This window comes from Acanthopagrus latus, chromosome 13, assembly GCF_904848185.1.
Source record: "Acanthopagrus latus isolate v.2019 chromosome 13, fAcaLat1.1, whole genome shotgun sequence".
In the NCBI taxonomy this organism is placed as follows: domain Eukaryota; kingdom Metazoa; phylum Chordata; class Actinopteri; order Spariformes; family Sparidae; genus Acanthopagrus; species Acanthopagrus latus.
The window spans coordinates 20,417,750-20,431,270 of NC_051051.1; the positions used below are offsets into that span (position 1 = coordinate 20,417,750).

A 13,521-nucleotide genomic window follows, 5' to 3' on the forward strand; every position below is an offset into this window, starting at 1 on the left:
CCCTTAACGAGATCAACAAACACTAATTAGTACAAACAGTGTTAGGACACACACAAACACACATTCACCTCAAATCATACTGCACTGATTATATGCAGTTTAATCAGATGGAACACGCCTCTTAAGATGTTTATCTGATGATATACAAATAAAGTCTGAATGAAGAAAAACTGTCAGACTGAATTATTTTTAAAGAGTGAAACTGATCTTAAATTACTTACACAGCAATTCCTCTCATTGTGATCATGGTAAAACAAGAAAGGCACCAGTTCGACTCCAGAAACCAGTCAAACTTCTATTTATCAATTGTTTTGATGTTTATTAAAGTTTCAGATCTCTCAGGAAACAAAATCACTAACTAATCAATAACATCAAATATCACTAACTAATCAATAATATCACATATCAGGTTACTAACAGACTTATCAAGATACTGAACTTTAAATTATTCTAAATTTTAACATGTTCAAGGCAGGAATGTTGCTGTCTTGTTCTGCCTCACTGTTCTGTGTAAAACATATGGACTCAGAACAGAAAACAATGCTGTTCCCACTCTGAGGCGGCAACGTAGGACGAGAAATCAACCAATAAAATCAGCCAAAGCAATGTCCATGTATAAATGGATCAGGCAGGACAACATGACATAGTATCTTCTTCACTGTAGCTTTGTGTAAAAGGGGTTAAAGTCTGATGCTGATCATCGCTGACTGTTGATTTCAGTTTCTTTACACTTTGTTTTCAATAAAAACTGACGATGATTTCACAGATCAATACATGAAAATTGTGTGTTTGTGTAAATAACAGATATAAATATTCATCCTGATGGAGAGTTGCAGTCTTCAGTATTTGGGCCTTTTCACGTCCACCCTGAAACACAAATACACACTTAGACACTGTTTTTCCTGTAAATCCACACAACAACCTGGCTGATCTCATCGTCCTGTTTACAAATGTAATTAATACAAAAGAGTAAAGGACTGCCTGCTCTCTTCTGATTGGCTGAGCAGATGATTATGAGCTACAGAAAACAGGAACCACTTACCCGTCAGCCTCCATCTTCTTCCTCTTCTCGATGATCTGAAACACAAAGACAGTTAGACCTCAACACTTTTTACAGTGTACAGTCGGTTTACTGTCTACCGTCTGTTTATCGTCCATTTCCTGACTGTTTACTGTTTATTTACAGACCATCTACTGACTGACTGTTTATCGGTCAGCAGTAAACAAAACTGTCTGTAAACAGTTTGCTGACTGTTTAATGCCGTTTTGTGTCCATTAAGTTTACTGTCTAATTAAGTTTGGTTTACAGACTGTTTCGACTGACAGACGTTTAAACATGAAAACCGAGTTTACCAGCTGTTCATTGTTCATGGTTTAATGCCTGTTTACAGGCTGTTTTAACACAAGGAGGTTTAAATATGTTCGTCTTACCGCGCTGATCTTCTTCCACTGTCGGTCCAGTTCTGCCTTCTCATTGGTCTCTTTGAAGCGCCTAGTCTTTCTGCCTTCAGACATCTTGATGCCGTACTGGAAGGCAGCCCTGCAAGGACAAACTTCATCATCAACCCACTGTACACACATGGTATACACAGATCAAGAACCATTTTGCTTTTGAACTTTCTGCCTGCCCAGGGAGTTAAGAGACAAAAAAGGAACAAGTAGAATGACACAGCCTGTCAGTCAGAGCTGAGGGAAAAATCACATACTTTGGCAGCGCCTCCTTGTTGTTCATGTAGTCTGAATATTCCTCCTGAGTGTCGAAGTCCCATCGACCCAATGGGCCCTTTTTATTACCCTGAAACACAAAAACAACATTCACTTCCTGTTCTCTCTGAAATGACTGATCTCCTTTACATTAAAGCTCAGGTTCAGTCACATAACACTCATCAAAAATAAACCAATATAAAGGCTTTGGGATTATTAAAAGGTACAGTCTGCTGTAACAGAGCGAGTTGCAATGCAGCAGTGCCCCCTACTGCAGCTTCACTCAAACACATTAAAACCTATTAATACCATCATAAAATACAACATCAGGCAGATACAATTTCCTCTTTTTCTTCTTTTTCTAAGTTGATTTATGTATGGTTATTCTGGTTGGACATCAGAGATAAAGATATCCCCAGGAAGTGTAAATGATGAATGAATCAAATGATATCGACAAGTGTTTCATGTCTGTGTGTTCACATCTGACACACTTAATATTATTATTGAAAGATTTGTTGTTCATTATTTAGCAGTATGGCTGAATGCAAGTTTGGAATCTGAAGCACTAAAGCTAAAACTAGCTGTGAACAATAAATTAGTCCTTAATGAGAAACTGAACAAAGCAGTAATGCATGCATGGAGTTGTAGTTACCTGGTCCATCTTACTGTAGTCCACCTCCTCATCACTGTCAACAGCCAGGTCATCCATCCTGCGCACAAACACAGAGGAAAGATAGTAACACACAATTAACTAGGTGTTTATCTGTGTGTGTGTGTGTGTGTGTTGGCTTTGACTTCTTTTACAAATACATTGGAGCCTTAAATGTATAGAGGTGGGAGATGCTAAATCAATTATTGCAGACCACGGCAATGAAATGTATTAGTTAACTAGTTTAACAAATTCAAACTGCACATTTTCTTTATGACATTAATCAGGTAATACTACAAACTCAGAAATGTATTTTTCCCCATTAGTGAATAAACAAGCTGTTCTCAGAGGAAAATACGATCCTTTTAAGGTCAATTTATTTATTCAGTTCTGAAAATGAGTTTCTTTATTAAGTTTGTTTAGGCATAAAAACTACATAGTGCACCTTTAATTCTAATATTATATCATGTTTTGTTCTTAAAGGTAGATCAACACAGATCTTTGTCAAGACTGAGCAGTAGCAATATTTTAGCTGGTTAGCACAATTGGCCTGCATTGTAGCAGAGCAGCAGTAATGGAATGTAATGAAGCACATCTACTCAAGTATTGGATTTGAATAATTTTGAGGTAATTATATTTACCATTATGTATATAATACTATACAGAGTATAGAAAATTACTTTGATAGTCAAGCGCATTTAATATCAAATACTGTAAGACTTTTACTCAAATACTATTTATCTGGGAGACTTTCACTTTTACCAAAGTAATATTTTAACATGATATCTTTACATTTACTCAAGTAAGACTTGGACTAATTTTTACACACTACAAAAGAAAAATTACACATGCAACTAGCTTTGAAATCATTTTTATGAAATAAACAACCGAAGACACATCTGCCTTCCTTCCATTATATTTCATTTTGCCAATTTCCTACTCATTACATATATGATGCTAGCACCACTCTTGTTAGCATCATCAACTAAATATGGCACATATCTGAGTGTGTGTGTGTGTGTGTGTGTGTGTGTGTGTGTGTGTGTGTGTGTGTGTGTGTGTGTGTGTTTCTTACGTAGCAGGGTAACACTCTGCGTATGAGTTGGATCCTCCGAAGAAATCTCCCAGCTGTTCTTTGCCGCCCCTCTGAGAACCCGTTCAGCCTGGGTTAAGGAACAGAACTGCAGTAATACTACACACAGTACTACTCTCCTGTGTATATGTACTACACTCATGCTAAACCTTTAATGTTACAGAAGGATATGGCTCCTGGCCCGGCCATTGGCTGCCTGCTGCTCCTGCAAACTTCTCGTTGATCATCTTGATCTGCTCTCGGACTGATCCAGGACCTGGAGGACAGAAACACAGGCACTTAATGAGGCAGTTGTCGTGTCTACTGTGACAACATCTTTATTCTGATCACACCGTCAAGAAATAAATTAAGTGATTTACCTGTATCCACCTCCATCACCTGCAGACAGGCACAGACAGACAGCCAGACAGTTAGATTCAGACATTAATAATAATAAATAAATAAACACCAGTGTTTCTGTCTGTGTTGGTCATTTCACCTGGTGATCATCTCCTCGTGGTTTCTCAAAGTAGCTGTGTCTCCTGCTCTTGCTGTCGTCCTCTCGCTCTCTCTCTCTGTCACGCTCTCTGTCTCGATGTCTCTCTTTCTCTTTGGGAGGTTTTGAGGACGAGGTGGTGGACAGGATGTAGTCCCCTACGTCATCAAAGATACTGAAACAAGCAGAGACACAGATGAAAACACTCTTTCTGACTGTTAACTAAAAAAACGAGTTGCAGCTTCATGTTGTGTTGTTGTGAACTGACCTCAGATCAGCCTCAGGAGCCCTCTTCTCATCCAGTTTACCTGAAACAAAGTTATAATAATAGTTATTAGCATTAAATAACACTTTGTGTCTTTGTCGATGATCAAATGTGAATGCTCCTTGAGAGAAAAGCTAAAGCAGGTCCTTACTTTTTAGCCCTCCGACATTTTTTATATAATAACTGATTAAAAACCAATGGTTAGTAGAGAAAACTGATAACAAGAAGATGGTTTACTCCGGAGAGGTCTGAGACACCACACTTCTATCTATTGTTGTTTATTGTGAATCACTGAAGGCTGGTGTTTTTTGTTGAACTCTGGAATCTTCAAAAAAGCAGTTGTGAAACACCCCTGTCTTTTTAAAGTGGAATGTGAAAATGTAAATGACAGTTGTCAGGGCTTAATACTGAGTCGATGTCTAACAAAAGCAGAGCTGTCAGTGTTGAATGATCTTTTGAAAATCAATATTGAAAGTTAAATCATATCAGGGATTTTAAGAGTATCTTGATACCCCTACACAGAAGTGTTAGCTGCTGTATTAGAAAAGGATAAATGTTATAATAAAACATTTATTCATATGACAAATTAGAACAAATAATCGACATTCATAAAAACAATATATTCTTAAATTGCTCAGAGCTACATTACAGTCTTTAATAAACCATGGTATTTACTTATGATACATGATACTTGATACTCTTCTGTAAGCACAGCAAACACACAGTTCTTCCCAACAACACAGTAACAAATGGATCTTTATTGTAGTTTGGTTTTCAGTTTTGAGTTGCCCCTGTTTCTGGAGCTACTCACAGTCCAGCTTAGCTCTGATGATAGTCAGTGTAATACAGGAATACTAGCTATGACTCATTTTGGCAATCTAACTACATTTTTTGGGCTCATGCAGATATTGATTTCTTTTATTTTGTACATATAGAAGGTCCAGATGTGCAGAGAGTGACCTCTGTATGATGCTCAGTGATACTGCTGGCAAGTTTCACATTTTAATCATAGGAAAGCGGGATGACATGTAGCCAATGGCCACATGTCAGATTCAAACCCTGGGCTGCTACAGTGGGTTTTTTTTTTGGTTTCGTTTTTTAAATTTGACATAAAGATGAGGAAAAATGTCTTTTCTAATCAAATTTAATGCAATCAGCCAACTAACTATTTGAGAATGAACCAACTATTCAAATGAATATGTGGTCCCAGTGAGTCAACTGTAAACAACAAAGTTACCTTTGTCCTTCTTCTTGATCTTCTTGTGTCGTGTTCCCTGTCTGAGGTAAGACAGGATCTGAGTCAGCTTCGAGATCACAATGTCGTTGGTGGTCAGAGTCGTTTGAGCCTGAAACAAACATAGATAATATTATAATTAATGTCCTGGAGCCTGAGAAACGACCCGAACCAGGATCAGAACTGGGACACTAAAGTAGGGCTGCTCCCTGAACATTAAAGATCTGTATCAGCGGTGGAGGGGAATGTAAACTTGAACAGACTGAGCCTGGGAAGACTGGACAACTGTGAAACAGATGTTTACTGTGATGGAGATCCAGATGTTTCAGTACCTCCATGCTTGGACAGTCAGCTTTGCTGCGGATCAGAGTTGTCGGGATGTCAGTGTCAGTGAACTCATCGTCCAAGTCGACCACGTACGCCATCCTGCCTGGCAGGAAGAGCTCGTTCCTCTCCACCTGGCCCGTTCTGAACACCATACGGTAGATATTCCTACCTGAGGAGGGAGACAGAAGGAGGGTTTAATGTTCTTTTACTATTACAGTTTTGACAGCTCAACTCTCAAACTATAAACAAGTGATCTGTCTCACCAAGACGAGTCTTGAACTCGATCTTCTCCTCCGGCTCAATGTCTTTCCTGTAACAGACAGACAGACAAGTCAAAGATGAGATAGAAGGTGCTTCACTCAGTGAATCCAGTTGACCTGTGATTGAACCAATCAGGTGCTGAGAAGATCCACAGCTTAGGGTGAGCTATTTGATTAAAGATTTATCCTTTTACAGCAAAACCACATTTTGAAAGAGGTGAGTAATATAATAACTGACATCAAGCAACAAGAAGAGATTCATTCAACTCAACTAACTTAATTCTAATCAAATATTAATTATCTAGTTGTCTGGTAATATACAGAAATTACATAACATGAAACATATTATCTGAATGAATATGAGGCAGTTTCATCCGTTAAGCTTCTTCTGCTGACAACCGGCTTTCTCAGTAAAGCGTCAAAAAACTTTTGACATCATTTTATCTGATTAATGTACAAATAAAACATTGTGATTGCTTAAAGGGCTCCTATTTAATATTATGAAAAAACATGAACAGCTCTTTGATTTAAATTTGGTGTCATACTTTGCCTCTTTCTGGACTTTCTCCATCATATCCTCTTCTTCTTTCTCTTTACTGGTGATTTCAGCTCTCACCTGTAACACACACACACACACACACACACACACACACACACACACACACACACACACACACATTTTAGTCACTTGGACCTGCAAGGTAGAAAGATTCTCCAAGAATAATCACATATTTATCAAATCCTACAGAAGTGTCAACAAACTGCTGTCAGTTACAGCTGAACATTCAGCTCATTTTAGAGCAGCTGTTTGTTTTCTATCTCATTTCAGCTGTATCTAATTTAAGCGGCTGATCTGGTACAGCTACCAGGTTAACAGTAAGGCTAACCGCCTGTAATAATGTGCAATCACTCCAGAGTCAAAATAATGCTCTTCCTTTTTTTACTGACATGTAAACTTGTCTCTCACCTTCTGCAACAGCGCAAAGTCCAGACCTTTCACCAAGTGAGTATGCTCCATGTCACCTCCCAAGAACTTGGACTCCTGGATCAACTGACGACGTTTCTCTGCTGCAGATTTATCTCTGAAAGATACATAACACATAAATACAAACATACTCTAATAACACAGGACGTCAAAACATCTAATAGTGTTGGCATTAATGTTACTTACGCCTCAGCAGTGGGTCCCACAGCTCTGTAGTTAGCTGTGGTGCTTATCAGCTCAGTCTCTTCGTAATCTTTGTTGACTCCATCTCTTCTCTCTCGAGCTCGATCCCTGTATTTCTCAGCCAACTCTCTCTCACGCTCCATCTCCTGCTGACGAAGCTTAGCATAGTAGCTGCAAATAAAACAAATAATAATAATCAGTGAGATTATCGTATAAATTATCATGATGTTAGCATACAAGCTGCTAAATAAGTCAACAGTGCAAAGAGTTGTGTCTGGGTCGGAATGAGCAGTAGCTTCTTATTTAGTAAACAAACAGCCGAAACACCACAGAGGTCAGTAAGAAGAATTATTATGCAGTCAACACTCTCACCTCTTCTTCTTCCTCCTTCTCGCTGCAGGATCCTCGTCTTCGTTATAGTCTCTTGGCATTCTGGGAAAACAAAGTAATCCGTTACTTCCTTCTTCTTTATCATCATCATCCCTGGTCAGAGATACTCTGTCCTGATAGCAGGTGTCTTTCTATCTTTCGTCACTCACTCATGGTGTCTGGACTTGGATGGCGGGGCCGAGGAAGGCGTAGCCCGAGGTGTCATGAGCAGCTTCCTGAAGTCATCGTTGGTGAGTTTGGACCTGAAGGTAACATGGACACATGGTTAACACACACATACAAAGACACATGCAGAGTAACACAGACACACACACATGCACACACACACACACACACACACACACACACACACAGTATTGATACTCACTGAGCAGCAGCTCTGTGGTCTTCCACCTCGTGGCCATCAGGAGCCAGAGGGTTGGAGTAACTCTCAGCTGCATGAAGAAACGCACATATTAGTGAGTGACAGCAGGGGACACTGCAGTACACAGAGGTTTCCTGCAATCTTCTCAGTTCTTTAGCTTTTGTGCCATAGTGATAGAAAGAAGATGCTCTTTGAAGGCCAAAGTGAAGCCCCAAGATACAAGTCGGCGTTCTGCAAATACAGTTAAAATTCCCAGAAAACTACTTGACACACGTTCACTTCCACTGGACTATAAGCCAGTAGAGACAGACAGCCACATCAGTTTCATGGCTCCATCAGTATGGCTTTGATTCTGTCCCTGGTAACTCTACATACTGGTTTCAGTTCAGCAGAAAATACACACTTTGTTGATTCCCTACAATGTACTGTATTTAGCATCACATTATGTATGAAGTTTTAGTTCTTGTTCTGTTCTTTGGTTCTTATTCCACCTAATCATAATGTATTCCTTGTAGTGTCTCTATATTGAAAATGTCGGCTTTATTTGTATCTCATTATCTATACTCTAGTTATCAGCCTCCAGTATAGTTAAACTTTACTGAAATAACTATGTCTGGGGATTTGAACGTTAATGGTGTTCAGTACGACATCCGTGACGCTCTTAAGTTAAAGATTTGTCTGTGCTTTACCATGATTAAAAACACAATGTACGTTCCATATCATTTGGGCTATCAGGTCAGCTAGCACGGTGCTAACGCAGGCCAACGGTCTACTAGTCTGCTAATAAATGATAAGCTAGCAGATCTCTAGAGCTTCAAACTTACTTTCAGGCATCTCAGCAGTTTTGGTCTTCTCCTTTACTGAGAATGCGAGTTTGTTCCCGTGAGAAATACAAACTCAACCTCACGGTGTTTATTTATTTTTTTATCTGCGATGCTAGGCAGTTAGCTTCTTCGTCGGATCTTCACTCTCTGTTTTGATGTTGCGGTACTTCCTGTTCAGATGTCGCTTGTAGAAACAGGGTCGGCTCACAGCGCCCCCTGCAGGCCGCACTGAGAGCCGACATGACCTGTTTCAGTTCTTCAGACCTTTTCCTCTTTAGAAATGCAATAAAATCAAATAAAAAGGTCCGCAGAGCAACTCGTTATTCATTTCAGTGATTTTCATTCATACATTTTCATTATTTTTGCTATTTTTTAATCATTAGATTAAATACTGTCATGTAAATACTGCCAGTTCCCCTGCATTACAGTGCTGCCCCCTTCAGGACAGGAGAGTCAACGCTGAAGGTTCTCCAGGACCAGCTGGTGAATCTGCTGCATCAGGGGTTTATTTTCTGATGTATTCAACAGATTTATTGACACATATATGTATAAACTAAACACTTACATCTAAGATAGAGGAACGCATTATGTAAACTAAAGAAATGCACACTAGTTGTAAAATGGCTTTCTATTTTTAAAAATAAAAAGTAATTGTAAAAACATCTGAACTGACAACTGCTGCTTCTTTAAAGTATTACTTTCTTCATTTCTTATAATCAGAGAAGGAAAGAAAACATGATCTAATCCTCACAGTAAAGGTTTCTTATTCTGGTATCTGAATAAGCTGACAGTAAAAAATATGTCATCTTGTTTATACTTGCAGCTGTTTCAGAATCATTTTTAACCTGTTAAAGTCCTCCAAACCTCAGTGAATTCCCCTTAAATCTCAAAGAAACGTTTGAACCTCCTTAAAAAAACTTCTCCTATCTCAGTTTATGCCCTCTCACACTAGTGAAAACACTCAACTACCTCACCAACCGGCCACAGTATGCGTGGATTCAAGACTGTGTGTCAGACACAGTTGTCTGCAGTAAGGGGGACCCACAGGGAACAGTCCTGGCCCCTTCCTTGTTCACTCTGTACACTGCAGACTTCTCCCATCAATCACACCACTGCCATCTACAAAACTTCTCTGACGACTCTGTGATTGTCCGCCTCATCGGGAACGGGGACGACAGAGCCTACAGAGAACTTATTCAGGACTTTGCAGACTGGTGCCAGCAGAAGCACCTCCAGCTCAACGCCAGGAAGACCAAAGAGCTGGTGGTTGATTTCCACAGGCACAGACAACCCTGCACACAGGTGAACATCAAGGACACAGACACTGAGATGGTTACATCTCACAAGTACCTGGGAGCTCACCTGAACAACAAACTGGACTGGACTGATCACACTGCAGCAACCTATATGAAAGATCAGAGCAGACATTATATATATATATATATATATATATATATATATATATATATATATATATATATATATATATATATATATATATATATATATATATATATATATATATATATATATATATATATATATATATATATATATATTACTGAAGGAATTCTGATTCTGATCAAACCAGATGATTTTATGCCTTAAAAAGACACAGTGATCCCGCCATGCCTGCTTACGACTCATTAAAGTCAAACCTACTTAAAGTCCAACGAATAAATCATGTTTAACAAAGACAGGCAATTGTAAAAACAGCAAAACCTTATAAATTCCCTGTAAAATGCCTTGGAAAAACATTACAACTCTGTAAACGGCCTTTAATACCTGCTTAAAAAGTCAGCAAAATCTCAATGAACCAGAGGAATCAGTAAAAATTATAAACCATCAGGAAACAGACTGGCATTAATAATATTGAGGTTTATTCATATCAACACATTTACATACAAAGTGAACAAATGAAGCAGGTGAGTCGATCCTGGACTTGAACCACTTCCAGCAGTCAGAGGGGGGTTTAGGGTTTGGACTGAGCCAGAGTCTGTAGCGTTGTGGCCACCTGGTCAGCTGACATGTTGTCCACTATGACACTGCTCTCCTTACCGAAATCTAACACAAAACACAAACAGTAATGTTATTATAACGATATTAGTACAGGCATTTCCCAAAATAAAAACTTGATTTAATGACAGCTCACTAAAAAAATCAAATGGAATTCACCAAAACATGATAAGGTCTGATCATACATGTATCAATTTAACAACATCTTATTTAAGTAGAATCAAAATGATTGATTATAAAAAACATGAAATAAATCTACATGTTCATTTATGTAAAACATTAAAATGTGAAATGGCTGTCATGAAACTTATGAAAGTAGTAGTAGTAGTATTAGTATTAGTAGTATTTTAAGTGTAGTCATTAAAAATGCACAACTTTAGTTTGAACTTTGAACCCTGTAGGAATTTAAAGTTGAAAGTTACAAAAATAATCGTGAAAAGTAAAAGTGCTGAGCCTCTGTCTATTTACACATCATCACTGCCTGTTCGTTTGTTTGCTGACTTGATAAAATAAGGCTTTAAGAGTGATATACACATTTAGGTGAGCAGTATTGTGGAGACTCACCATATCTGGCCCAGACTCGTGCCTGAACTCCAGAACATTCTCTGATCAGGATCGGGAAGTCTGGGTTGGACTTCTTCAAACTCACATAGTGCTGCTCCACAAAATCTCTATACAACACACAGAATCACAGTCAGTACTGACAAAATAAGCAGGGGAAGGGTCACACTGACAGATAACACCTGTCCTGCACCTGTGATGACATCACTACAAATAAAATTGCTGATTTTTAGGAAAATATATGTTTTCATAACCAGATCAGAGACCATCATATTTGAAGAAGTAATAATATAATCCTAACCTTTCTTTGAGACCTCAAAACAATAGTTTTTTAAATTCTATAATGTGTACAGATGATGGAAACAGATATTATGTCTGTCTCTCTTCCTTCTTAATACATTTTCTATTAAACTGAGATTAGATGATTTTTTTAATAACACACAGATGTTCGGATTATTACAGATCTGACATTAAAATACGCATGAAACTTCTTATATTATTTTCTGTCATCTATTATCATTAAGCTCTCTATCAGGGCGTTTATTATAACCGAATAACAATGTTACCCTAGCTATCACATATATAAGCATGCTATAAGATGTATGTTGTTATTAATGAAATCAGTCGGTACATCGAATCTATTTTGCTCTGTTTACGATTTTATGCTAACTGCTAGCTGCTAGCTTGATGCTCTCAGGTCATTCAGACGTTAGCAGCAGCTACCCGTTAGCTGTTAGCATTGTTCAGGTCATTCTCTATGATGCTAAGCTAACAGGCAGCAGAACTTGGATCCTTTTTATTGATATTTCGGTGTAATTGATAGCGGCTGTTCCCGCTGCATGAAGCCGTCTCACAGCTCACCTGGCCCCCTTACTGGCCGCGGAGGTCTGGCAGAGGTGGACGCGGATTTCTCGGAGGTTTCTACCCAAACTGGAGCCCAGGCTCCTCACTGCTGCAGCCGCCATCTTAGCTTCCTGGTGTCTGTCAAGGACGGGCGTGGTGTTACTTCAGCCCGGGGTTTATACTGCCAGGTATTTTAAATTGGATCCCCGAGTTTGTCCTCACAGGCAACGAGTCTCTCCCACAGTCTGCATGCAAAAATCACCTCGTTTGGATTAAAAAAAAAAAATGCAGTTACTTGTACAAATGCTCAAGTATCCCACTGTAACTGAGTAAAATACTGGTAATTGTACTTTCTTTTTTTCTGTTACAATAGGCTACTGGAATACATTTATCTAACTGCCAGCGTTAGTGGTTACTTTTACACTACTAACAAATCATACATAACATTTCATCTTATGAAATTTGATGAATTGTTATGGATAAAAAACTTGTATGAAAAAAATACTTGAGTCAAAACATTAAAATGCTGATACCATTTTCCAGTCTCTCTTCTCTTGTTTGTTCTCTGAGAAACTATACTGACAATATTTTAAAAACTGAACTGGACAAGAACATTATGCCCAGATAAATTAATGATGAAAACATTTCTTTTTTGCAGGCCCAAAAATATTCAAAGTGGGATTACTCCGAAGGACAAAGAGGTTGTATGGCAGAGGTTGAATTTAATATTTAAAACAGAGTTGATCTATCTAGATAGTTCTTCGCACCAAAACTTTGACTCTACTCAAAAACACAACCCCAAACTAACTCACTAACTTATTTGATGTTTTTTCAGTCAATAATGAATACATTAGAAAGTCATCAGGAATCTGATTATCCCCTGGAAACAACACATTAAGTACTTACGTACTTCTTACCTTTTCTTTTTGGATTTGTTTTTATTGTCATTATTGTTTTTGTTTGTCCAAAATAAAATCAGAAAATAGATAATCTTAAATGTGTGTGCTTGTCTGTGTTACCTTTTTTTGTAATTTCATGTGATTACAAAACAAAAACGAACCATTGAAAACATTTCTCTCTGTTTGATGCGACAAACTGACTCTTCTGTCATCTGGATGTGATGGAGGAAAGAAAACAAACATGTTAAAACAGGTCAGCTGTTTCCACTGATCCAACTAAAACTGCAGACATTAATATGTGAGCCTGTGGTGATTCATCTGATCTGAATTCAGTTTGATGTTTAACAGCGAGCAGCTGCTCTTCATGATACACACAGAGAGAATCAAACAATCACTGAATCAGTGCCTGAAAAATAAAACATTGCAGGGAACAAGCTGATCCAGAAACA

At 38.3% G+C, this 13,521-nt stretch overlaps 2 protein-coding genes across 2 annotated transcripts; both read right to left on the reverse strand.

The window, feature by feature from the left end:
• Positions 1–298: 298 nt before the first annotated feature.
• On the reverse strand, positions 299–8,923 carry ik (IK cytokine). The gene is made up of 20 exons (XM_037120564.1): positions 8,754–8,923; positions 7,933–7,999; positions 7,715–7,807; positions 7,548–7,607; positions 7,179–7,346; positions 6,975–7,089; positions 6,553–6,623; positions 6,011–6,057; positions 5,753–5,916; positions 5,424–5,532; positions 4,190–4,229; positions 3,925–4,096; positions 3,806–3,824; positions 3,618–3,702; positions 3,429–3,509; positions 2,357–2,414; positions 1,707–1,795; positions 1,432–1,540; positions 1,043–1,077; positions 299–867 (listed from the first exon to the last, which is right to left on the reverse strand). Exons 1-20 carry the CDS (start codon positions 8,761–8,763, stop codon positions 840–842), a joined length of 1,620 nt encoding a protein of 539 aa, XP_036976459.1. The 5' UTR covers positions 8,764–8,923; the 3' UTR covers positions 299–839.
• Positions 8,924–10,611: 1,688 nt separating this feature from the next.
• ndufa2 (NADH:ubiquinone oxidoreductase subunit A2) lies at positions 10,612–12,350 on the reverse strand. Its single transcript, XM_037119658.1, has 3 exons — positions 12,192–12,350; positions 11,334–11,440; positions 10,612–10,817 (listed from the first exon to the last, which is right to left on the reverse strand). The coding sequence occupies exons 1-3, from the start codon at positions 12,293–12,295 to the stop codon at positions 10,726–10,728; spliced, it is 303 nt and encodes a 100-aa protein (XP_036975553.1). The 5' UTR covers positions 12,296–12,350; the 3' UTR covers positions 10,612–10,725.
• Between the last annotated feature and the right edge of the window lie 1,171 nt (positions 12,351–13,521).